At 37.1% G+C, this 27,554-nt stretch overlaps 1 protein-coding gene across 1 annotated transcript; it reads right to left on the bottom strand.

Annotated features, from left to right (window-relative positions):
• Positions 1-282: 282 nt before the first annotated feature.
• On the bottom strand, positions 283-26,724 carry LOC103697305 (Haloacid dehalogenase-like hydrolase (HAD) superfamily protein). Its single transcript, XM_008779145.6, has 4 exons — positions 26,460-26,724; positions 17,894-18,065; positions 1,155-1,271; positions 283-588 (listed from the first exon to the last, which is right to left on the bottom strand). Exons 1-4 carry the CDS (start codon positions 26,567-26,569, stop codon positions 466-468), a joined length of 522 nt encoding a protein of 173 aa, XP_008777367.3. The 5' UTR covers positions 26,570-26,724; the 3' UTR covers positions 283-465.
• Positions 26,725-27,554: the final 830 nt, after the last annotated feature.

Genomic DNA, 27,554 nt, shown 5'->3' with positions numbered 1-27,554 from the left:
CAAGCACTCTATCAAATCAGTCAACTTGATAATCCACCAAATACTCCTCTCTCAAATCAGTAACTACTGTATACAAAACCTACCAAATAATGTCTCATTAAATCAGGCTCATTCTATCCAATACACTTCTAGCCAAAATCAGTCTCAAGCACCACATGTGCTTGAGTTCTAGGTAACTGAGATCTCCATTTTCACGGGCATCATTGAGCATTTTCAATCGATCCATGCACATGTATGCTTTGAAATTTAACATCCATGTACATGAGATTTGCAGGGCCATCATTATATAACTTGAATCAGTTCATGTAAATGTATGATTTGAAATTCAACATGTTCTTGAAACATATAATGAAAATAGAACTTCAGTACTTGCTTATAAAGCAGGCTGACATCATGGATTGTAGCATGAAAGTTCATGTAGCAAATGATAATTCTGCACCTGAAACTATCTTTGACTAAAACAGATTACTCCACTTGCTTCCTGTTGCATGATACAGAAGCATGTGCAAATTTTCTGAGTCCTGACCTCAATTTCTCAAGGTTTACCCCATTATCCACCAAAATACTTGTCACTCCCATCTTTGATACCTGAAAAGATGTTGAATTATTGAATAAGAAGGGAGTCCCACCATAACAAGACAGTGCATCCAGTCTGGAAAATGGATCTAATCTTAGGATGCTCTTAAATCTAATGTTAGTTATTCTTCAATAACTAAAAACATGAAAATTTTGCTTAATTTGATATACAGCTGTTAGAATCAATACTCAGTCTGGAGAAATATAGGGAGAAACAGAAATGTACCAGAAATGCATGGAAGCTTGTATAAGAGCATGAAAGTGTATCATAAACCACCTAAAACACATATTGGACAAGGTTGAATGATAAAATAACATATTAACATTAGAGTGATTTTTTTCCTCATGTTTTTGTCTGATTTCCACATATAATCTCAAACAAACATTTACTCTTTTATTATATGATAATCTTCAATAATGAAAGTCGTATTATAACATATTCGGTCATATCATTTCTGTACATTTCCTATGTGTTTACTGTCATCAATTTTGCATTGAAAAAGACTTTCTATACTCCAGCCAATTCCCAATGGAATGTCCAAGAGCCATGAGGATCACAAAAGGCATAGATCAATTACCGCTTCAATATTCCTGCCCTCGTCATCAAAGAAGAGCATGGACTTAAAAGTAACACCAGTCCTCCTATGGATCCTCTGAAAATGCTCTGTCTTGTGAGTCCAACTAGAAAATATTTCCTGAATCAACATTAAAACAATGACATGGTCTATTTAGGAAAAACACCAATAAATATCTGACAGCACTGCAATACAAAAATTGCATCTGTACAAAGAATGCATACTTTAACATAAATATGTGCACCATTATTGACTAATTTATTAAATGTAAAAGTCTGTATATACAGAAAGAAATTAGATTTCAACATTAGAAATCCACAAAGCAGCCATAGGTCACGATTGCTACAGTGTTAATCATCCATAGAATATTTTAACTACACAAATGTTATCTGATAATGGGATTTCAGTAGATTCAAGGTCCACAATGTTGCACAGCACAGCTAGAAATTCTAGTAGTCTGGAGCCTCTACTGGCGTGCACAGACCCTGAAGAATTAGAACAAGAAAGTTCAAAGTACATTCTAGGCATCTTCATCTTACTTGATAGGTCATCTTTGTGTTGTAGAAGTACCACTGATAAAATGAGCTTATCACCTCTCTTTGTTGCAGCCCTTCCTTTGCTACACTGATGCACACATGATTTTCTCATCAATCCATCATCCGCCAATAATGAGTATGATCTAAGATGTGCTCACCAACTGTCCTAGTGCTTCATATATCCTGAACGATGAGGCATATCACATCAACCCATCCATAACTCACTAACTTGAGAAGAGGCACAAGGATACATTACACCATCCTAATTTATGGAATATCTGCTTTTAAGTGCACAGTACCTCCAAATGACTTAGCGTGCAATGCACTTCCTTTGGCTGAAATCCATCAAGCAGGAGGGCCGACCAAAGTTTGCTTGTGGATTTGACCAATATCCTCTCTCTCTATCTCCATATGTATGGATATAGATATGTGTGTGTATATATGTATATATATGCTTATACATATACTTATGATCCAGACTTGGCTACACTCGAGTGGATTTTCATTCAAAATCAATTAGTTCTACATCAAAATGATGGGGTCCCACATCAATGATTCGAGTTGTTAGATATGACCTACCATCTTTAAACTGCTTACATACCAAAAATCATGTGATTTGGAGACCGCTAGCCTATGCATCAAGTAATTAAAGAATCACATAGAGTTTTATGTATTAAGACCGTCCAATTTTTTGGCACCTGATGCATATGATAGGGATCTTCAAAGAATATAATTTTTGGTGTATAAGTAGTCTAAAAATAGTAGATTACATCCAACAGCTTAGATAATCGATGTTAGATCCCATTGTCCAATGTAGACCTCATCAGATCTGAGTGGGATCCACTCAAGTGTAGCTAAGTTTAGCCCTATATATGCATACGTAAAGGTAGGCGTGGCCCACCTCACACTTCATTGATTAATGAAGGGTCTCGCCTAATGAGGGAGAAGAAGACCAATGGTCTTGGTGAAGAAAGGGCAAGGACAGGTAGAGATAAACAAGATCAACATTGAAGGTGGCACAAAAGAAGGTGCCTTCTATTTCAAACATCCATGCTCCAGCTTCAACAACATCAGCATCAAATTGCTAGGCTAATTTATCTTTAAAAAAAGGGGGAAAAAATAAGAGAGCATATAACTTTTAGAGAGAGAGTAGGCAGTCTTGATTTTCACTAAAAATTACGTAACAAAAGAGACAAACCCCCCCCCCCCCCAAAAAAAAAAAAAGCTCTGAAAACATATGAAGTGTGTCCCTACATATGGTGTCTTGTTATCTCAATAATGTAATGCAAGAAAAGAAAAAGTTTGAAGTATTGGGGCTCTATCTAAAACCTATTTGTGTTTGAAAACCACCAAACCAACTCAATCATTATCAATAATGTTAGTTAAAAGGGTTAAAATCAACCACCTAACATAGTATATGAGTCAAAAACCCTACAGATGCATATCTAAAATCAATATGGATGATAAATCTTGTTTGTAACAATAAATAACATGAAAATGCATCACACAATATGTAAAGTTAAGTAACTTACAGAACTAAAATATTTCAAATAAGTTTAGTTAAAATGTAAATAATTTAGTTGTCTTTAGAAAAATTCTTAAAACTATGCATGCACATTTAGCAACTTCTTTTTTATTATCATATGCATGTATCCATCCATCCATCCATCTATCCATCTACCCATACATAGATACATATAAGTTTTAGGCAATAGAAATATTAGCTAAAAAATAAGTACAAATAGAGGATCTTCATTGGATGCAATCTAAAATTAGTTTCCCCTAGGACTATCCTACAATCTAAAATTTATCCCTTAACAATATCACATGCCACTTCTATGGTCACTATTTTAACTTTGTTTAGGTTAATAAATAAAACATAAGCTGAAAAATAAGTTCTGCTATGGGATCAACATGATTGGGTATGCATAGCATACCAAAATAACCAAAAGTTGTCCTACATCATTGAGTTCTAAAATTCATCTGATATCATTATCACATGCAACTTCCATGCCAATGATGACAAGGACTATGGTCATGCAACGTGGGGTGGATGCATCAAACTTTTTCCAGACTGTAACCATAGTTAAGCATGAACTCTACTGTAACTATAATCACCAAAATGGGTGCTCAACTGAATGGGTGGAGTTTTTTTGTCACCTACAGCAGTAACAGCTAAAATACACCAAGTGGTCTGATGGATATATGTGCAGATTTGACATTTTATATAAATAAGCCGACATCCAACCTTGTTACTTAGGCTTCAAAAAATTTCCAATCTTTGTCTTTTGGAAACTGCTTGGTGTGGTCCCAGTGCGAAAGGCCATGAAGAGATGTTGAGAAGGGAAGATGACAGCTTACGTAGATGGGAAAGAAATATCTTAACATTATTGCCTATATAAGAAATTAAGAACAATGTATTTATGGTTATTCATTTCGTCTCATTAGAAAACATTTTCTTTGGATTTTCTCCTAACTTGACGCCTACACCCAATGTAAGAACACTTTGCAATGTGAGTGATCACCTTTCAATTTTGGAACTGATCTCTAGTTTGTGCCATCGATCCTCCAAACATTGTCTTAATATAGCATATTTCTCCAAGACTTTTCTCATGAGAGACCCAATGAATCCATTGTATCTTGCCTTCTCTTTCCAATGGAACACACGGGAAGGGTATCTAATCCTCTTAGTTTTCTAACCCATCTATTTAAAGTTCGCCGTACCGGTACCGGTAGGCGTACCGGTCGCCTACCGGACCGGTACGGTTCCAGTTCGTACCGAAACCGGCCGGTACGAACCGGCCAGCTCTTTCCTGCCGAAGCCCGAGAATAAGAATAAAACGAGAGAGAGCACGTAGAAGAGAGGGAGGGAGGAGACCTGTAACCGTCATCGGAGAGCCGCAGAGGGGCGGCGGAGGCCGAGGCCGCGTCTCCTATTTCAAAAGAAACAAGGGACGCAGCCACGGCTTTTTAATTTGAAATTTTTAAGTGAAGTCGGCAAATCGGATGCCGATTTCAATTAAAAATCTATGAATTAAAAAAATTGGAGATTTTTAAGTGAAGTCAGCAATAGATTTGCCGACTTCACTTAAAATCTCCAAATTAAAAAGAAACAAGGGACGTGGCCGCGTAGACCTGACCACGGTTATGGAACCGCCGGTTCCGGTTATGGAACCGCCGGTTCCGGTTCCACAAAAATCTAGAACCTTAACCGTAACCGAGAATAGTCGGTTCGGTTCTGGTTCTAAACGGTTCCGGTTCCGGTTCTGGACAATTTCGATTTCGATTTTTCAACATAAATTATAAAATTTTGAAAAAAAAATAAATTGTGTAATTAATTTGGGAAAAAATTATAAATACAAATAGATTATGTAATTAATACAAAATGATAATTTGTACCTCATTTTATTATTTACTATCAAAGTAAATTTTAATAATACAACTGGATAATATTATAATTTGTACCCCATTCTTTTCATTTCTTTTTTTTTCAGGTTCGAACCGGAACTGAACCGCTGATTCCGGTTCCGGTTCGGTTCCATCAAACCTGGAACCTTAACCGAACCGTATTCCTTAAGGTTCCGCCTCGGTTAAAAACCGTGAGGCACGATTTCGGTTCCGGTCCGGTTCTTTCCGGTTCGGTTCCGGTCTGGTTCTTTCCGGTTCGGTTATTCCCGGTTCGATTCCGGTCCGGTTCTCCGGTTAGAACCGGACCGTGGTCAGGTCTACGGCCGCGGCCTTAGCCTCTGCCGCGCCCCCGCAGGTTCTCGCGCCCCCCCGGCCTCCGCCGCCCCTCCGTGGCTCTCCAATGGCAGCCACAGGTCTCCTCCCTCCCTGTTTCCAGCGCTCTCTCTCCTTCTCTTTGTCTTCTTTGTCTCCGGCACGGAACCGGCCCGTACCGATTTCCACTGCTCCGGCATATCGGTTACGGGCCGGAGCGGTCCGAACCGGCCAGTACGGGCCGGTTTGTCAGACCCTGCTTCTATCTTTATTTGAATGGTCCATATCACCAACTTTATCTCAAAGAGGGCGAATGGGCATAAAAAATTTTGTGCATGCACAGAATATTAATAAAGACATCATGAAAAACTTCAGAAAATCAGGCTTTAACCTTCTCTTCTCTTTTCTTCAATAGTATCGTACCATGGTGGCATAAGCACACCCACCCACTTGACACTACCTCCATTTCTCAAGCCATCGGCACCCCTTGTGCTGCCTCGACAAGCCCAACTACCCCTCAATGCCACCCACCATGTGATTCAACATCCATCCTCGAGGCCATGTACCACTAGCACTGCTTGATTCCTCCCACTACATGGTTCTGTCAGCTCTCACACACCCACCAAGGGCACTTACTACCCATTTGGGACCCTCCACCAGTTTTGCACCTGCTAACCTATATGTCACGTCCCATTGATGCTTTGCTCACTCAGGTTTCCTACCGACTCCCATGCACTACCATCTGAGAATGCCATAGGCCAGGCACCACTGGAGTCCCTTCAACTTATCTTCTAATGGTTCCCTCCTTCTCCAAGCCGAGCAATGCTCAATGCTTTTCCAATCACAATGTAAGATCTATGGGCCTATGCTTCACCAAGAATGTATCAAAGAAAAAAGTTGTTCCTTTTCTATGTGCAGATAGAGTTTGGATCATTCTTTGCTTTTCTTTTCCTTTCGTGTTTTCCTTTTCTTGTGATAAAACATGTCCCTGCAATTTGAATAGAAGCAAGCAGCAAATCTAACCTTGCTATCACTTATTGGCACCAAACCATATTAGTTCGGTTACCATCTCAAAGCAAGCATGTGTGGAATGCAAAAGGTTTCAACAACTAGTGAATGACCGAACTGGGATACTCCTGTCCTACGGGATTTTAAACCTTGCCAATTACATTCATTGTGGCCAAAGCTCCAAAGTTTTCATTGTTATTATTCTTTGTTTCCTCCTATACAGCAAGAAGAGTAGCTTTCCCTATACTCACTCGATCACTTTAGCAAATGTGCATTCAGCTTTTATGATATTAGTTTGCCCACCATGTTACAAGCATCCATCATTCTCTAATTAGAAGAAGGATTCCCGTTCATAAGACATAAGCACTCAAAGAGGGTCAACCAGTGCATTGATAAACCTTCAGGAGAGGACTTGGACTTTTAGATTAAGTTCTTCAGATCTTTTCTGTGTATCCTTAGATTTGAAGCCAGGACTCTAGCTGCTTTCATATTGAAGAAAATGAAAGCAAAAAATAGCTTGATGAAATACAAGGTCACTAGGTACACTCATTGTGGCCAAAGCTGTGAAACTTTAATTGTTTTTATCTTTTGTTTCCTCTTATACAGCAAGAAGAGTAGCTTTCCCTAGATCTGATCAGTAGAATAGCATTCAGCTTTTTTTATATGAATTTGCCCACTATGCCGCAGGCATCTGCGGTTCTCTATTTTCTTTCCCACTGATACAGTTTTGAGTCTTTTGACTACTACTCTTACTGAAATATACTCAAAATGTACAAAAGTAAAAGAGCTATGGAATTGTTTGATCAGCTGCGTTGAATCTGTAGGCAACATTTGCTGATGTAGAAGATATAAGAAAAGACCGGCAGATGGATACATAGTTTTTAGGTAGATATTAGTTCTGATATCAGTTTTTAGGTAGATATTAGTTCTGATATCGTGTGGCCTTTATTTAGTTCTCTAAAAGGAGAAAAAATATATCAATTTAAGTTGACTGAAATTTCTTCTTGAATTAAATGGTAATGCAAGCAATTAAGATTGCAAGTCAAGCACATAAGGCGTGGGAAAAAAATCTTGCTAATCTCATTTTTATTTAAAATTTCTCGAGCACTTTGCAGTATATATAAGTTCGAGGGTACAAACAGCCAATAAAGATTTCATCATCTAGAAAGAAGAATAACAACTTTTAAGTAGAAGTTGTCTTCCCAACCTTAATATGTTGGTTGCCTAACAGCTACCCTCTACAAGAATTAGCAGAATTCAGCTGAAGGTTGAGCTCCAGAATAGTACAGTCAAACTGAACCCAAACTCAATAAAGTCATGAACCAATTGGCTTGTCCTTCTAGATTATCACCTAAGATACCTAGAAAAGGATGACCTAAAATTCTCCAAGCAAAATTTTTTCAAAGCTCTGGAACTAGGAGTAATTAGAAGAAAATAAACATCAAAACTAGTGGGACAAAATTTGCAAGTGCTTGTTAATATCTGCATATAGGCTGCTGTCTTGGATGGGGGGGGGGGGGGGGGGGAGCACAAAAACAACAAGCCAAATGGGTAAAAAAGATGGGGCAAGAGACTGGTCATTGGTGGAGCCAAGTATGGTTTGGTTGCAGAATTAGTGGAGGGAGACAAGTAGGTTTTTGAGTGTCTGAAGTAGATGGTGAGAAGTGGCACAGCCTCGAAGTAGGAGGCATTGAGCAGCTATTGTGGGGAATGGCCTCCAAGATTAATGGTGGCTCTGGTGATGAGTGTCATTGTTGGATAGTTGGGATGATTGGGGTGCCATCAAACCGCTAGTGCTTGGGCTATCATAGTGTGTTGGTGTCACATATCAGAGGGCAGATTGAAGAAAAAGAGAAAGGAAGAATAGAGGGGTAAAGCCTAATGCTCTGTCTTCCTCATGGGCAGAAAACTAGTGTAATGCCATTTAAATCCATCCACCCCTTTTTGAGGGAGTGTACAAGTTATGCAATCAAAATATAAAAATAGATTCACAAGTTAAAAAGAGTGTGAGGAGAAGGGGTCCAGTATTGAGGAGAAGGGGTCCAGTATTATGCAATCAAAATACTTTCTCATCTTACGAAGATGGTCCATCTCTCTCTATATACATGTAGGCAAGATTTGCCGTACCGGCCAGTACCATAGCGTACCGAGACTCAGTATGCTAAATCTTACTATACCATATTGCATACTGATACTATAATAAAATACAACCGGTATGGGGTCCAGTATTGAGGCGGCGAAGCTTGTACATACGTTATATATAACATTGTACATCTTTACAAATATATAGCATATTGGGTGGTAGGGTGCATACCATACCAACCTCATAGGGTACAAGTGTATGTACAGGCTTAGCACCCTCTACAGTGACACATGGCACTATTTGTTGTATTGACTCCAATAATTCACCATGTCACAGGATGGAGACATACTATACCATAATGTTAAGACAGATGTGGGACCTAGTACTCATACTTAAAGTAGTGACATTCTATGTATAGACACGCCACTTTCTTGAAAAATGGCAATACTATAAACAAGGGGACAAAGGAGAGACAATGAGGGGTCGGCCGCCTCTGAGTAAGTTGAGAGGGACAACAAAATAGCACTTGTTAGTCCAATGAGAAGGGTAAAAAGGAAAAGAAAAATAAATGGGCGAGAGAGGAGAAAAGAAGAGGTAAAGGAGAAAATCTTTGAAGCATAACGAATGAGATAGGTAAGCCTCTATCTATTCCCTTTTGGTTTTGTTTCTCACTTTTCCTCTTGGTCTTGGACAGGATACAAGACTTGGCACCATGGCAATCCTAGCATTTCCTTTTCTCCCTCCCTTTTTTTGTTTCCTTCCTCAACTGGGGCAAGGCAAATCCTTCCCTTTCCAATTTTTTTTTTCTTTTTGTTTTTTCTTGGCTAGGGAAAGATATGGGACTGGGACAGCCTTTTTCCCTTTACTTTGATGGTTAAATTTTTCATTGATTTTTCCTTTTTGTTTGCTGGCTAATGCAATTTATAGAAACCATGACCAAATACTATCCCTGTGTCCCCCCTATGGCATACATGTCTTGTCATGTCCACATGGGGACATGGCAAGAAACTTGATAATTGCCATCTCTAAGTAACGCTATCTGAAGCTCACCTTTATGGGGAAATCTTCTTCTCTTCCTCTTTTTCATGATACATAGCACAAATGTGCATTCTTTGGAGGATAAAGTGCAGCAATAGCAATGGCTGTCCTAGGTGATAAAAACTTGCATGCATTTGGTTAAGCACCCATTTTGTTGTCGTAATACAAAAAATTTTGAACTCAACTTGAGGAAAGATACCGAGAAAACTGATATTCATAAACAAATGGGACCTATAGCATTGCCCACCCATTGCAGGGTGAATAATTTCGTTCTTCGGTTGCATCTGACATGATCTTAGCAATTCCAACCTAATTCTATCCACTCCAACCGAACCCTAGCCACATGATCTCACTCAATCATACCTGTTGTCACCAGATCATACTAAATCCTATCCAATCAAACCTAAAACTAGCCACCTAATCACACCCGATCTCACTCAATCATACCTAATCAAAACCATTTATACCCGACGACACACGATCCTACCCAATCTTACTAGACCACACCCAATCATGCCCAAGCCTACCCTAGCTCTACTCAGCCATTCCAGGCTCAATTGACCCACTCCGAAGGCCCAACACAAAACTGAGCCTAAAAGCTACACTTGTATCCAAATTGAACCTAACTTGAATCCAATGTAGGCTTAGGCTAGGCCTAATTGTTATGACCATAGCCACAATATTTTCACCCCCTCTCTTGTAGCATAAGTGCACATGAAAAGGTTCGATCTAATGAAGGTGCGTACCTAACTAAAACCGCCATCTTGTTTAAGCCTTCATCATCCTCCCCCTCAAGACCAATTATCTCTTAGCATGACAAGTTGCACCCTAATAAGCCTCCACCTCATTTTTATCATGATTCTTTATAACAAACTCAATCCTCATCCTCGCACCTTGTGCCATGTGCCTCCCAAACACCATTCTCTTGTGTTACCACCCCTGCACCAAACCTTAACCCCACAAGAGGACAAAGACGATATTATCCAAAACAAATTTATCATCCTCTCTTCATACCATTGTCATAACATGCATTGGATTAGATTTTCGTGTATTCTATTTGGCTATTTTACCTCTTCCTAATGACCGATTTAACCCTTAAAATTCTCCTTGCATCTAGCCCAAATCATACAAATGGCATTCTATCTTTCTCCACTGGATCCTCTTCTCTACCTCCTACAAAATCTCAACCATCCATCCCCCTCCATATCTTTTATCCAAAAGGAAAGAGAATTGGTCTATCTCCTTCTTGCATTTAGCATCCCTCTCCATCATTGGATCTAAATTTCTCTCCTCATCATATCCCTCCCTTCTATATTTTCATCCTATCCATCTAAAGAAACACAACCTAAGAAATACATTCTCCTCTAATCCTAGTATTACACCACTATAATCCTGTCTTCCCCTCTCTAGAAAATAAGAGCACACCATCTCATATCAATCTTAGCTACTAGATCCAAAGAGCTCTAATCCTAGCCCTTATACTAAGACCTATCCTAGCCCTTGTATCCTCAAGAAACACTAGAAGCACACAATATTAAATCCTAACCTTTGAACCTAGATATCTCATTAATCCATTTTCTCACATCCTAGCTAATAGGATTAATCTATTTAGCACTTCATAACAACCCTTAGATCTAGGGAAATGCTATTCCTTATTAAATCCTAGCCCTTATACCACCTCCTTCCTCAATAAATACTCCTATCTTTCAATGCTAAGAAAAGGATAAAAAAAGGGAAAGTTTAGAAATTTTATCAAAATTCTTGAAGAAAACTATAAACCTTATCCTTTTCCGGTGCCTTCTTGTACCTCCATCTAGTCACATAGAACCCTAATCCTTGCTCCTATATATCCTCTCACAACCAAGGAGAGGGAGCACTACAAGAGCATCGAATGCCACATTCCTTTCTCTCCCTTTCCCCCCCTCTTCTCTTATATTTTCTTCATTATTTTAAGGTTGCATGAAACCCTATACGAGACCTTCTCTACCTCCAGGACCTCCTCAATTGGGGGGTTTTGCGCGGGGAGGGGGGGGGGGGCGGTTGTTGTTGTGCATTTGGGTCATTCCCCACCATTAACCTAGATCTATACTCATTACCTTGTCCACTATAGGTTTCTTAGCTTACCTAGAAGGCTAAGGCCCTATTTGACATTAATAGTAGATATTTTGCCTCTAGAACTTTGGATAGTAAAGCTTTCAATAGTAGAGCTTTTAACAATAAAATGTTTGTTGTTCGGTAACTACAATTCTAAAATATTGTAGAACTTTACACCCATTTGGTAACCAAACTATGAAAATGCATTTAGTATTAAAAATGATAATAAAGCACATTATATGGTGCTTTCAATTGTCTAGCAGTTTATATAATTAGTAAAATATTCTTCAGTTATAAATTATTTGTTTGTCATTTAATCAAAACAATATCATAAATAATAAATTCTAAATTTATGTAAAAATAGTATTATGTTTATTATATTATTATATTATAATTTTATTATTACTATAATAATGTTATAGAAAATTATTATATCATAATATTTATAATATTATAATATAATAATATTATTATCTTATATTATATTATACTGTTATTATATTGTACTATCAAAAACTATTATATGGTAATGTTAACTTATAATTTTTTATTTAAATCTAAACAATATAACAAATAATATAATTATTTTTATGGGTGATTGCCAAGTAACAAAGGATATCATAACTGGATAATTCTTGATTCTAATATTAATACAAATGTTTAAATTTGTTCGGTACTCCTTTCTTCCTGTGGTTCATCAACCTCTAAACAATTCTTCATTGCATGATTATGGCCACAAAAAGATACCAACTTAAATGATTATGGCAATAAAAATATTTTAAATTAATTTTTTTAAAAATGCTATTTCAAGGACTCGTACCCAAATCTCTTAGGTGAGCCCAAGAAATATAGCTTCCGACCCATCTCAAGTAGAGGTTTTGCCTAAAAGCTCCAAATTTTAAGGTAAAGCAGTATTTTATTGGAAAAGTGTTTTGTTGTTAAGATCCAAAAGTTGTTTTGAAGCTGTAGAAGTGGTTTGCTATATGTTTGGTTGGCAAACCCAAAAGCTGATTATGAATGACAAAATGACCAGAAAGGACAATTGCCTAAAATGATTCTAAAATTATTTAGTTATAAGATAAATGAGTACTATGATGCAAATAAATTTCATAAAAATCTTATGACAGTGTTTTTGCATATAGCTAATGTGAAAAATGAAATGAAATTAAATAATAATTGTTAAGGATGTTCCATCAAAAGAAGGTCACACTAACATACTCCAGTACCTTTCTATACATTAACACATCATGTATTCATACACCCAATGATATTGAAGGGTCCAAAAAAGGCCCATTTAATTGATGCCAATGGGTAATGCAACTAAGAACTCATTGTCCCTCCATTTCAAAAGTCAAAACTATTAAACAATGTTAACTTTTTTTCCCTAAAATATGTGTTGAGCATTTGCTTTCCAACTAATGGATTACAGCTGTTGGGTTTCCCAGTGCCCTAGGGCGCAGCGGAAGATATGGGATTATAAAATTTTCTTATAAAACCCATTATATGAAACCCTAATAAGCCAAGATCACCTTAATAGTATAACCAAATAATGTAGAAAATATAATCTTGGTATAGAAGAATACCTGTCACGCTATATCCAATATGTCTGAAGATGTCCTAAGGTGCCCAAATGTTCACCCTCCGATGTTGATCCACACAGGAATGGGTTCAAGACTCTAGCTCCACCAAAACTTGATTCTATTTGTTCAATCCTTCCAAAGGATTTAATTGGCTGATTTTCCTTCACTTCCTTCTTCCTTTCTACCTCTAAAACATTCACTAGCCTTTTTGTCCTAAAGAAGACCCTCTTGTCTTGGGTTAGGACAAAAGAGAGAGGCTTGTAAGAAAGAAGGGATAAGGGAGAGAGAAGGAGAGACTTTTTCTTTGATGATCTTTAGAACCCCAAGGCACCTCCTTATTTATAAGAGATGGAGGGATGCATCATAAAGGGATGCATCCCATCCACACACCTCATCATGATGAGGCATGTGCCAAGAGAGGCATCCCATCATGATGGGGTGCTAAGGAGAAGGGTGTATCAACTTCTTTCTCATGTCTTCCTTTTAAATCCTGATGATCCAAGGGCCCAAATGCAGTGAACCAAAGCCAATGGTCCAGATCTAGGCACCATCTAATGGTCCAGATCAAGGCATCATCATCCAGGGTGCCATCCAATGGTCCAGAAGCAAGATGCCATCACCGATGGTCCAGATTCAGGCGCTGAGCAACGGTCCAGATCTTTCATCCAGAGAGACATCCAGTGGTCCAGATTCAGGCGCTGACCAATGGTCCAGATCCTTCATCCAGAAATCCATCCAATGGTCCAGATGAAGGCGCCAACCAGTGGACCAGATCCTTCATCTAGGAAACCATCCAATGGTCCAGATGAAGGCGCCAACCAGTGGACCAGATCCTTCATCCAGGAAACCATCTAATGGTCCAGATGAAGGCGCCAACCAGTGGACCAGATCCTTCATCCAGGGAGTGATCCAATGGTCCAGAAGTGAAGGCCCTATCAAACCCAATCCCCAATCCAATTGGGTTTAACCAACTTAAAGAAAACATTAAACCTAATCAAATCAGGTCTAATTAAAGCCAAATGGGTTCCAACTCTTGGCTAACCCATATTAGATCATGATCTAATCATATTAGATCAACCTAACCTAAGAATCAGATTCGAATTTAATTTAAATCAGGAGCTAGGGTTTGCAACACGTGCTAGCATGTTCATCTTGCAAACATGATCTAATCCAATTAGACCCTTGATCAATTCCCTTGTGTGTGACCCATTGGGTTCATTATCTTAGCCAGCAATAGGTGCAGGTGCAAGTTGACCTAACCTGATTAGAATACCTCTAATCCAATTTAGGTTCAATTTAGTGCTAAACCTGACTTAGCAATCAGAACCTTTCCGATGCTTTGATCTAATCAAACTCTTTGATCCGATCAACCCACAAGACATGATTGACGTCTAGCAACGTATCATGTCTACCCGGAAGATGAGGAATGTATTGGACAAATCCAAACATACCCTTCAGTGGCAAGTTGCTGTGCAATTCAATCCCTCAGTCATACTACATCCTGAATAAGTGCATGAGTATGGATCAATATCAAACTCAATCACTTATTCATGTCTCTCTCAATCTTTTATATGATAATTCAAACAATAAAACATTAGAAATTCTTTCTAATATTCATTTTGCTTTGATCAAAGGCTTCTTGAATCATCATAAGATTAGAGTAAGTAGGATGTTACCTTCTCTTACTAGAAGTGATTGATTCCTTGTTGACCTACTCACAACCTTCGTACAAAATCCACCATATCCAGAATACCCCGTACACAACGCAATGTCGTGAATGAGGGTAAACCAAAATATAGCTTCAAGTGAACAAGGTACCATGGTGATCTTAGGTCTAAGGATCACTTGCACAACTTCCACTATGAGAACCATCTTTTGATAATTAAGTAAGAATCCATAAGATGTTCTCATGGCTGGTCATTTCAGTGAACTCATTTCTCTAATGAGCACCCACATCTTTGTATTAGTGTCTCACACAAGTGATTGTGAGATCAATCACCCTCTACATTGAGCATACATAAGATGTGCCAGTCTTTCCGGTAATATTGATCCCCGACTCAATATACCAATTTGACTGGGAATATTCTAAATTAGGATTTTAGAATTTTAGGTCTCACTGGTATGATCTCATCATAACCCTAAAACCAATGTCCTAATTTATGGGGTTCATCATCCAATAATAAAATAGATAAGCAGCAAATGATGAAACACAATGCCTTTATTGATATATATCGAGTGTCAAAGTACATGATTTGGAGGATTACAAAGAGAAACCCATCAAATGATTGGCTTATAGGGCATCTACTCTTTCAACAGCTATGTCCACCATAGCAAGGAGCACTTGAAACTATTTACTTCATTTAAGCTCAAAGGGGAAAAACACAAATATCTAGTTGTTCTCAAGAAAGAATGATGACAGAGGAATAGAATTATTACAAGAAAGAGGACAGCAAGATACCTTCATATCTTCCTTTTTCCTCTTCTTTTCAGGTATAAATTACTTTTCTTTTCACGCCCTTCTTTTCTTTTCACGTCCTCAAAGGGAACCAGATTGCGATTTCTTTCATTGGGCACCATGGACAGAGATGAAACTGATTTGGATTCTAGTCAAAATAGAAGAGATGGAAAGAAGAGAGGCAATAGGAAGAAGAGAATTGGTGATTTCTTTCACAAAGAGAGATGAAAGAGATTTGGATTTCGATCAGAGTAGAAAAGATAGGAAGAAGAGAGGCAAATGGTTTCTTTCTATCAGTTCTCCTTCTAGCATAGTAGATTTTCTCGATAGGTGAGGGTTTCCTTTCTTTTCTGGGAAAAGGAAGAACCTAAGAGATTAATCTCAAGGAGAGTCCTAATATGTTTAGGAGTCAGGAAGAAGTAGACGTGAAAGAGTATCGAGGGATAGTGCACTACTTTCTTAAACGAAATAACTTTCCACAAATGTGATATTCCGCTCGCGGGACCACGTCTAGGGAAAGCAGGAGGGGGTCAGCTTTAAGCAAACCACATTTTGGGGGATTTTCAAAATGGTTCAAAATTACTTTTGGGTTGTAGCCAAACACCCAAATTCTATTTTTAGACTCAAAATCACTTCTAACGAGTACAAATGCACCTCCAAACATGCACCTAATCTCAAAATCATCCAAATAAGCTTTTGGCTCTCTAAGAAGCAACTTTTGGCCCTCTAAGAAGCAACTTTTGGCCCTCTAAAAGCAATACCAACAAGGTGTAAGTGGTGACCCCCTCACCCAAGGGGTAGCCTTTAGGGCCAAGGTTAATGGGTCCTACACATTGGGCAAATTATAGCCCTCATCATGGTAGAGATTACATAAGGATCCTAAATTTTGCTTCTTTTTTGCTCCTTTCTTTCCCTTCGCTTCCTTTTTCCCTCTTCCTTTACTCTTCCCTGCTCTTTTCCCAATCTTTCCAACCTTTCCTTTCCTTCAATTTCCTCTCTTTCATTTGGCGAGTTAGGATTCTATACAACCTTTTTCCATCAAAAAGTCAGGTAGGTCTCATAATATTACAACTTACCATTTATATACTTGATCAATTGTTATAATCTAATCTCAAGTGGTGAACCATGAGACAACTAAAATCTTGCAAATAACCCCATAGAATAGAAAATAACACAAAAGATTCCCTAAAATTTAATAAGAAAATAAAAAAAGAAAAATCAGCAAAATCACAAGCAAAGATTGAAGAAGTTGAGTCCTTGTTGGGATATCCTGTCAGCAGTTTTTTGGTGGAGAAAATGAGAGGAGAAGAATACCGGTGTTTAGACTTCATAGCTTCTTCTAAAGATACTAAAGATATTGTTTGAGAGATTAGGAATTATGATTTGAATATATATTATTGCTTCTTGAAAATTGGATAAGGCTTGTTATCCTTAGGCCTGCTTGCATTGGGATTATTAATAATAATGATAATAATATTTTATTATTGTTATTATAATTTCATTTCAAAACATTAATGAAATGAATTTATGGGCATTGTCATCTTTTTCTCCAAAAAACAAAAAGGGAAAATCACAAAACTAGACATCTTAAAAAGAACGCAAGATCTAGCCTAATCTTACCTTGGAGTATGTCAACAAGTTTGCAATGTCATGTATAGTGTATGTATTGATTATGAATATATTTGAACGAATAGGTATATACACAATTACAATGTGATGTTCTACCTATTATGAGTAGGCCATCCTCTACTAATATTTGCTTCTCTACTTTCATAGAGCATAACCAAAGGTGTGCTAGAATTCAAAAAGTGGGCATATCATCCAACTTTTTAGCACGAATACCAAAGAAACCAGAAAATATGCAGCAAACATCAGCTTATATATTACGGCGGGAGCCTCATCCACGCTGCCCTATTCCTAACATCAGCTTATATGTGATTTACAACAAGGCAGGATATGATTTTCATACTACGAGAAGAAACTTGGAGATGAACAACCCAACAACTAGTAAACAATAATACCACCAAGAAATCACAAAAGTAAAAAATGACCCAAAGCAAACCAGAGAAACTTAATTACTTTCATCACCATAATAATTTTGGCCTCAAAAATTTAATCTGAATTTTCACTAGAATTTCATAAATTCCACAAGCCTACCGAATTTTGAATGAAAAGTGCAGGAACATAATAGACATATAAACAACGGACAAATTTTCTCATGGGCTCACCTGGGCCACAAACATAGATTGAATGCCCAATTTATCAAGAAATGTTTTCGCTATATCAGGTGTTGGTGATCGAGAAGCAATTGCTATGTTTATTCCTTTATCCTTAAGTGCTTTCAATATGCCCATAGCATGTGGATAAAGACACGGCATTTCCCTTTTCGAGCGGCATTCACTGGAAAAGGAAACCAAAAACTTGATTATTGGGTATAAATCCATCTCAACATATAATAAGAAATAAAGGAATAAAGACTACTACTTATTAAAATATCTTTTCCTTCACTCAGTAAGTATCATCTCATTAATATGAATGTTGCCCAGCTATGCAGCCCAAGAGAGGGGAGAATTGGGCTTTTGGAAAACTTTAAGTGGAATGCAACGAAATAAAACTCGATGGGTGAATGTGAGTTGCAACAGAAAATTAACAAAAGTAAGAATGCAAGTGATCAATGCAGACAATTCATGCAATACAAACACAGAAAAATTTATAGTGGTTCGGTGCCAACCCTGCACCTACATCCACTCTCCAAGACATCCTTTTTGAAAATTTCACTATAATCATTCCAAGATTACATTTTGATTATTATACCCGAGCTCACAATCAACCGAGTTGATTTTCACTAGAAATCAACCAAAATCACCACCAAGTCTATCCTCAAGCTCAATACAATCTAATTCAAGATTTGGATGTACTTTTTTCCAAGTTTCAGTCCCTAAAACTTATCACAACAGATTATAGAGAATAATGTATAACACAATAAAATATAACTCCTTAAAGACAAATGCAAAGAATAAATAGAGCTTTGAATCATTTGGTTTGCCTTAGTTGAACTTGAATGCACTGCACCAACTCTCTCAATTGTAGAGGATGTGATCTGTCAGCTCTCCATAAATACACTTGCATAATTTTTTTTTAAGCTCTCTTCTTTTTCTTGGCTCTTCAATTCATTCTATTTCTCATCTTCTTGCTTCTTTTTAGTGTTCTCATGCATTTATACTACTTAAGAGTGGTTGGAAGACTTTGCAAGCCGTTAGACAGATCGAAAGAGACATTATGAGACAAAAATGGTCATTCTGATTTATAGAAAATCTAGTTGTTACTGTTGCAGGCGTAGAATGATCGACTCGACGTTTTTAGGGGTCGACTCATAATTTTCAGAAATCGACTTGTGATATTCAAAGATCGATTCGAACTTGCTATTATTTTTGCTGCGTTTTGTCTTTCTCCTATGACAATTGTGGAATCAATTCTTTTGAATGAGGGGTCAACTCGTTATCTTCATAGGTCGACTCTTCAACAGACTGAATTTTACTACTCTCTGTCTTTTCTCTGTTGCCGTTCAGGGGTTGAATCACTTGTTTCTGGGGTCGACTCTTTATTGACTATATTCGGCTCGTATTCTTCATGAGTCGACTCGCTAATATGGTGAAATTTACAGCTCTCTATCTTCTTTGTGGCCATTCAGGGATTGACTCGTTTGCTTCTAAGATCGACTCTTATCTAATTGGAGTCGGCTCGTATTTTCATGGGTTGACTCGCCAATATAAAAATTTTTACAGCTTTCTATCTGTCTTCTAAGACTGTTTAGAGATCTACTCATGATCTGCTAAAGTAGACTCGTAAGGGTGTATTAGTTTGTATCAGTGTGCCAGAGTCGACTTATTGCAATTTAAGGATCGACTCTTGAGATAGCCCAAGTTGAAATTTTACATATTTGCATATGAGCATTCAAGAATTGCTTCAAGACCTTTTTGAAGTTGAATTTCTTTGCGTAGAGCTTTAGATAAATAATCTTCATTAGAGAGTTATTGGAGGCTTTCTTCTTGGCTTTTTGTAAACATTCAAACATACTCAAGTCAACTGATTAGTGAACTTTTTACTCAAATGTTTTGCATCATCAAAATCAAACCTTTAGGGTCAACAATGACTATATATCAAATTTTAGATTGTTGAGATTGTCAAGTGATAAAATGAAATGCACCAACGACATCTTTAGAAACTTGTTAACTGTCTTGATGTATCACAATTAGCATGATTACTGTAAACTTCAATAGTTTAATGTAATTTTTTTAGAATGTTAACTCAAAAAAGGTGCTAAAAAATCCAAAAATTCTTTATGCTTTTCGCCAACAAATGTTATAAAAATTGTAATGGTATTACCGAAATCCTCATTTATCTTCATCCTACTATCTCAACCTTGAAGCTAATTGATAGTAGAATTATCATGTCATTGTTTGCTTCATTCTAAATTAATTGCAACAAGAATCATAGAATTAAAACCTTGAGCCACACTAAAAATCTGGGAAATAGAGATGGAACAGATATTCATTAAATGATATGATCATCTCTTATAATCAATTTGAACTCTTGTATCATCATTTTGCTTCATCATAATTTAACTGCACCAAGAATCATGGAGTGAGACACACTAGAAGAGTTAGGAAGCAATGATGGAACAAATATTCAAAAGAATAAAGTGGATCATGTAATCAATTTAAATTGTCACAAGTCAATTTTTACTTTTCCCTAATGTAATTGCCATAAGAACAATAGAGTTAAACTTACGAACCCCACCACAAAGATATGAGAAAGGCAGGTGAAACAAATATTCACCCAAAAATGATAATCTCACAAATAATTTGGATCTATACCAACAATGACAATTAATGGATGTGACCTTATATGGGCAATTGATGGTATTTATGATACCAAGGAACAAAATTGTTCAGCATTGACACAGCCAAAAAAGGGTGGCCTAGTGCATGATGCTTCCACCACTGCATGGTATGGGGAGGGTTAGATCAAGTGTGGAGAGGCTGTTTGGTTGTTACGGACTAGTGACACCGAGGGCACTATAGAGCAACATTATTGTTGCAGCAAGGCTCGTCCTCTTAAAAAAGGGTAGACATTAGCAAAACAAGCTGCAGATAGATGATCGAGTAGTGACATGCATTAGATATAGTTGTAGCAAGACATGCAAACCATGAAGCATGGGCACAAATCCAGGATATGGATATGACACCATACAAACATGTTAATACAACAAACCTATAAAAAGTACGATAAATATGGCTAAGAGATATCGTTGGGTATATGTATGTATGTATGTATGTATGCATACAAAGCATATTAGGCTATCAAAATATATAAATATGCATAAGTACATACAGAAATATGTAAGTATCTGTAACAAAGAATCTACAAAGCAAAGTAAGCTATCAAAATAATGATATAATCTATACTTTATATGATAGCATCAACGTTTACAAGCTTATCATTTAATCATTATTCAAATCCATAAAGCCCCACCCATAGTTCACATTTTAATATTAACATTACAGATTACATAATTGACTATTAATCATGAAATGAGCAACACAAAAAAATGTCCCCCCATCATTTTTGAGGGTATCAAGTAGGTGATGCATGTATATTCAGGAAGTATTTGGAGTATTCTTTAATCTTAAGAAACTAGAATACTTTATACAAGTATCCGACAAGTATCTAAGAGGCATTCAACCCAAGATCCACCGTACCGGTACCGGTCGGCGTATCGATACCGGTCGGCGTATCGATACCTGTCGGCGTATCGGTACCGGTTGGCATACCAGTGGCGGCCCGGACCGGTATGGTACCGGCCTGTACTGGCTCCATACCAATCCGTACCGGTTCCGTTGAAAGGCCGAGTTTTGAAGTTCCGCATACCGGTCCCGTATCGATACCGTACCGGTCTGTACCGCTCTCGTACCGGTCACGTACCGGTCTCGTACCAATTCCGTACCGGTTCTCCAACAATAAGTTTTCGATACTGGATTCCACGGTGATCCGGTACCGGTTCAGGGCAATATCAGTACGGCAAATTTTGATTCAACCAATATCAGTGTCTAATAATCAAGATTTTCAGAATTATTTTGAACTGCCTGGTTCAGATACTTTATAATGAGTAGCATAAAAAAAATACCTCACATCATTTTTGAAGGTATCTAGTAAGTACCTCAAGTATAATCGAAAACTATTTAGAGTGTTTTTTAATCTTAAAATATTAGGATACTTTATGAAAGTATCCTACAAGTATCCGAGAAGTATTCGGCTAGTATCGGGATCTAATTACCAAGGTTTCCAGAATTATTCTGAACTTCCCAATTCTGATAATTTATACAAGTATTGCTATCAAGAAAATGATATAGTCTATACTTTATATGATAGCATCAATGTTTCCAAGCTTATCATTTAATCATCATTCAAATCCATAAAGCCCAAACCATAGTTCATATTTTAGCATTAACATCACAAATTACAAAATTGACCATTAATCATGAAATAAGTAACATAAAAAAATACCCTCCCATCATTCATGAAGGTAACGGTAAGTACCTCAAGCATATTCAAAAAGTACTTGGAGTGTTCTTTAATCTTAAACAATTAGGATACTTTACAAGTATTCGAGAAGTATCTGAGAAGCATTCAGCCAATATCAGTATCTAATAAGAAAGGTTTTTGGAATTATTCGGAACTACCCGGCTCAGGGTGTACCAAACTAATCCGAAAGACACTTGTCAGTTCTAGGCTAGAATAGGCAAAAAGAGGAGAAGGGATCGACAAGGACATTTCTCCTCTCATTTGAACGTAAGGCGAGCATGGGAGAGCTTGAGCGAAGGCTTTTGTAGCCACTAGCAGCCCAGACCTTTGTCTTAGCAAAGTAAAACTCCCTCGCGTCTCGCTTATTTTTTCTTTCCTTGACTAAATGGGTCAAAATTGAAAAAATAAAGGGAAACTTTGATACCATTTTAGTCCAGATCTAAGTGTGATCTATACATTGATACCAACTTTATGATTTTTGGTTGGTTATTTAATTTTTAAAATTAAAAATATTTTTTAATAAAAATTACAAAATAAAGTTCATAATTAAAAAAATGGCAGCATGCATGGGGTGTATGCTACCTACTGTCTTTCTTTGGCAGCAATTTGTTTAAATTTTGATATGTTTATGACTATCTAAACCTAAGCCAAAATTTAAACAAATTTCAAAAAATAATTGGTCAAAAAAGCATAATGAAGGAATGTAAAAAATATTGGTACCCCTAGTAGGGTGCTCAATAGTCCAAATAAAAATACATTTTCTAATTTTTAATTAAATATATTTTTAAAGGAGAAACTTATAAAAATATTAATAAATTAGAAGATTAAGAAAAATTAGTATTATGTAGAGATAATTCAGATGTATTTTCTCGAGTAATTGGACTCTTTTTTGCATTAGTAACATTATAATACAAATATCATATCTGTGCCCTATCATCTATTTATTCTTTTTGTTTTGATGAGATTCCATATTAAATATTTACTTATTAATGGATGGATAGATTTGACTATCCAACAAGTAGAAATTATTAGGAGGTAACCTGAAATTGTAGCAAATTGGGTATCCCAAAATTGTGGATCAAATAAAATGATAGTTTAACTATATGTTGTGATTGTTCTTGACAAAAGATCTTCAAATAACACTTTGATTAATTGCAATCCATTGATCACAAAAGTTTTCCTAAATATCATCTAAATAGACATGCTCAAAACCACTTCATGATATCCAATATCATATGTTACTTGTAATATGTATGGGATTTATTAAAGAATGATCTTCGTCTTATCCTAGATACAAGTACTTATTTGCATTCCTCAGGTCTCAGTCATATTTTGCTTTGTTAATATTGCTAATAATGGTTTTAGTTAGTGTATAATGTTTATGGGAGCGTTTGGTACGAGTACAAAACTTTATAAGTGGTTATGTTGGTTGAGTTGTAGCTTTACCTGAATATGTAAGCTGAGAATGTTTTGGGAATTAGCTTAGTTTGTTTAGAAATTATGTGAGTTTGAAAATTTTGATTATTATCCTGCCTATATTTGTGGACTATTGTTAGTTTGGTTATAACTTTTTTATTTGACAGATCGTCACCTTGCATGCTATGGGGCCTAGCCTTACATGCATCCAGTAGGTTTTCACGTTCCTCAGGAGGTGCTTAGTCGGGGGCAATGACACCTTGGTGACTAGCTTAGGTGACTTCCCCTTGGGGTTGAACCATCTTACTAGCTCATATATGTAGGCCAACCTTGCAGAGGCTGTCCAAGTGGAACAATTTAGCATTGATCATCTTTAGGGCAGCTCATGGACTACGTGGGAAGGTTAGGATGGTGTAAACTTGATGTCTCTTTCTTGTGCCCAAACACCCCAAGTCCCTAATTAGCCATAACTTCCACTATTTTCAAATGACATTTTTTCCAAGTTTACATTGATCATACATTGTGTGGTAAAATTGTTTATTTCACACAATTGAGTTATTAGGGATAATTTTTGGATAATCAATATTCATTATAAACTTGTAGGAAAAATTCTGTTAGTTTACTATATAACACCATGCTACAAAAACAGATACTTAATAAACGTAAATTTTTTTCTAATTTAGCCATTATTTCTTTTTATCCTTTTATTTCTAAATTTCTATTATTATATCTATGAACACTGATAAACGTTTATGATATTTTTGACAATCAACCAGGACATTCATCTAGCACCTACTTTTTACCTAAGCACTATAAAATTCCCTGCTCCTTGTGCCTCCAAACAGAAGTAGACATTTTAAAACACTGACTCCTAGAAAATTAAATGGACAAGAGATACCATAGTGTGCATGGTAAAAATATCAAGGAGAAAAGGTTAAAGACATCTGTAATAGAACTAAAGCTCAGTTGATAATACAAAGATGAGCTTTGAGAAAATAGCATATTCTTAGGTCATGTGAATGAAACTTTTATCAAACAACAGTAAATATGTTATATGGTTCCAATTGTTAAACAATAGAATGGATTCAAGCAATCAAGACATTTATGGAAGAAATAAAGAATTATTAAGATGGATCTTGGAAAGATTAGGAAGGATCGAAAGATGAATAAAAGATGGAGAGGCACAAAGAGCAGTACCCTTTTTTTCTCAAGTAATACCTATGATTTGAACCCTGGACCTCCTCCAAGGGTAAGCCTTTGGACTAGAAGAGCCAACCAACTGACCTAACAATTATTGGTAAATGTACTATCTACTTAAGTATCTATTTTAGGCAGTGATAAAAACAATAAGGAGGTATAAGCAATTGCATGAAAATTTAAGGAAGCTTCTGTAAGGAGAAGTGCTCAAGTTTAACTTATAGGTTTTAAAAAAATGGAAGATCCTGAGATAAGATGAATATAGATAATAAAGTATTTGAAAATATTTGTGATAAAATCAAAGGAATCCAAAATAGAAAGGCTAGGTGACTAAGAAATCATAAAATCCCAAAGTAGTTGGGGAAAGGTTTGATAATTATGAATTTATGATTATAGTTTTCAATATGGCAAGGAAGCATTAGTCCATAGAGCAAATATTGGCAAATCATTTGCCACTGGTTCTTAAAACAATTTTCAGGTTCAACATTATAAATGCCTAGATATAGAGTTATATGATTTGAAGGTTTATTGCCCATGCATCAAATGGACAAAAAATAGATGGTGCTAACAGTGATATTGTGTTTTTCTTTTGGATATAACGGTAGTGATAATGTGTTAAATGTATGATAGGCATATAAGTTGAGAATTCACACCATTGACCAGAATATTCCTCAATCAAGTTCTAGAAATAAATAGAAGCTATCTAGTAACAAACTCATTGTTGGAAGAGTCCAACTCTCCAGAAGTCATTCGAAGTTGGAAGCAAAGAATTTGATAATCATTAAAATGTCTAAAATGGATCTATCTCAATAATACATACCCAACATAGATTATTTGAGTTGAAGACAGGAGAGTTTAAGCAAACACAACATGTAAGTTGACCTCTTCTGTAACTTATGAGAAACCAAGTTGGTTGCTTAACAATGACGAAGATCAAAAATAATTCTTCGTCAAGAAACAAAAACAGTACAGAAATTTCCTGATGCTCTAACTTTCCTCTTGTGCTTGCTAATATCTATTGAATTGATGAACAAGATATACGCAAAGAGCAAGAACCTAAACCTCTCCTTAGCTCTTTCCTCATCTAGAACTAAGATCCAGAATTAACATGATAATCTCCAATTCCTAATTCCGTAATATTTCTTTCGCTATTATCGATTCCCTCGAGATGATAAGGGACTTTTAAGAACCTATCCATCTAGATCCCTGATTTAATCTCATCAAATTTTCATGCCTATCCCGAAATCATATTTCATCTTCTTAATCCCTCTCATCTTCTGATGTTACGATCATCTCATGCATAAATCTGGGCAACATCTGCTCATGAGTTCATGATGGTCCATAGGATGTCCATTAATGCTTCATTAATTCCACTATGTCAAGCCATCCTGAGGCCCAACAACCCAACCGGCACCAAGCCATCCCCAGCGGCTTTCCATCACAAAATTTTTTGACCGAAGGAAATAAAAATCCAGTCTAAACCAACCGAATCATGCAAGATCTTCAAGTGAAGCACAAAAAAATTGAAGGATTTGGAGAATGAATATAGGATGGATGTGAGGTGGGAAGGTCGCTCCTCACCCCTGAGAGACTCACCAGTAGAAAGGCCAAAGGGTGTAATCGAGATCGAAGACGACCAATCGGGGAAGGGCTTGGAACACGCCGATGATCTGGAGAGCTTCCTCCTTCACCCTCTCTTCCTCCATTTCGCCGCCACCCCTCTCCTCCTCCGACCGGCTGCGCCTCCTTTCGCTCGTTCGTCGTGGACGGTAGACACGCGGATGCGGTTTAGGTCCGCTGCGCGGTGAAACCAAGTTTCAAAGGATTCGCACCGGACTTGATGATCGTGCGAAACTTAAGGTAGCGGTTCACCATCCAATCAGCTTTCAGACTCCCGGCTCTTGGATATGATATTTATCTTCCTATATGTACCAAATACACAGCCAAAGGAGTTTGTCCTTCCATATGATTTTGACTCTGAATGAAATCATAATAATGCTTAAATGAAGTCCCAGCTATTTGGATTCTGATTCATGAAATTTCTTTTGCCAGGATGTTATAAGTGTGAGGATCGGTGCGGGCGTTAGTTTAGTCCCACATCGATTATTCGCTGGATAGATCTTGGGTACTTATACAGGATTAAGAAATCCAAATAATACCATCCGGCTAGCCATTTTGGATGAGGTCCTGGGTTGTTACAAATGGTATCAGAGCGGACCCGGCCCATAACCTATGTGGACTAGGAGATATTGCAGCACGGATCCATTAGGGCTGACCACAGACCGATCGTGGTGTTTGTGATTAGATTTGAATAGATATAAACCCTTAGCCTGACGAGGACGTCAGGGCTTGAACGAGGAAAGTATGTGAGGACCCGTGCGGGCGTGTGCTTAGTCCCACATCGGTTATTTGCTAGATAGATCTTGGGTACTTATACAGGATCAAGAACCCAAACAATACCTCCCGGCTAGCCATTTTGGGTGAAGTCCTGGGTTGTTACAATAAGGACTATCTCTAATGTTGTCTGATGCTTTATTTAGCTTGCCACATCAGTAGATCGAACATACTTAATCAAAGGATGCACGGCCCATCATGAGCCCAGATTCAGAATAGGTTTGGATCCGACACTCAATGGGAAGCAGGTCCCGATTTGGCCTGATGTGATTCTAAAAGAGAAAAGGTGGGCAGTTT

This window comes from Phoenix dactylifera, chromosome 15 (genome assembly GCF_051530095.1).
Source record: "Phoenix dactylifera cultivar Ajwa chromosome 15, Ajwa_hap1_PhDact_Kaust_v1.1, whole genome shotgun sequence".
In the NCBI taxonomy this organism is placed as follows: Eukaryota; Viridiplantae; Streptophyta; class Magnoliopsida; order Arecales; family Arecaceae; genus Phoenix; species Phoenix dactylifera.
Note: the sequence above shows the minus strand (reverse complement) of the source record. Positions and strands in the feature narration are given on the sequence as shown.

Bases quoted from the DNA above. Each gene is read 5' to 3' on its own strand.
- LOC103697305 (XM_008779145.6), bottom strand. From the start codon at position 26,569: ATGGAGGAAGAGAGGGTGAAGGAGGAAGCTCTCCAGATCATCGGCGTG. The intron at 18,066-26,459 runs GTGAGTCTCTCA...TTCCTTTTCCAG, and splicing joins ACCCTTTGGCCTTTCTACTG to TGAATGCCGCTCGAAAAGGG. The intron at 1,272-17,893 runs GTGAGCCCATGA...ATGTTGATTCAG, and splicing joins AATCTATGTTTGTGGCCCAG to GAAATATTTTCTAGTTGGAC.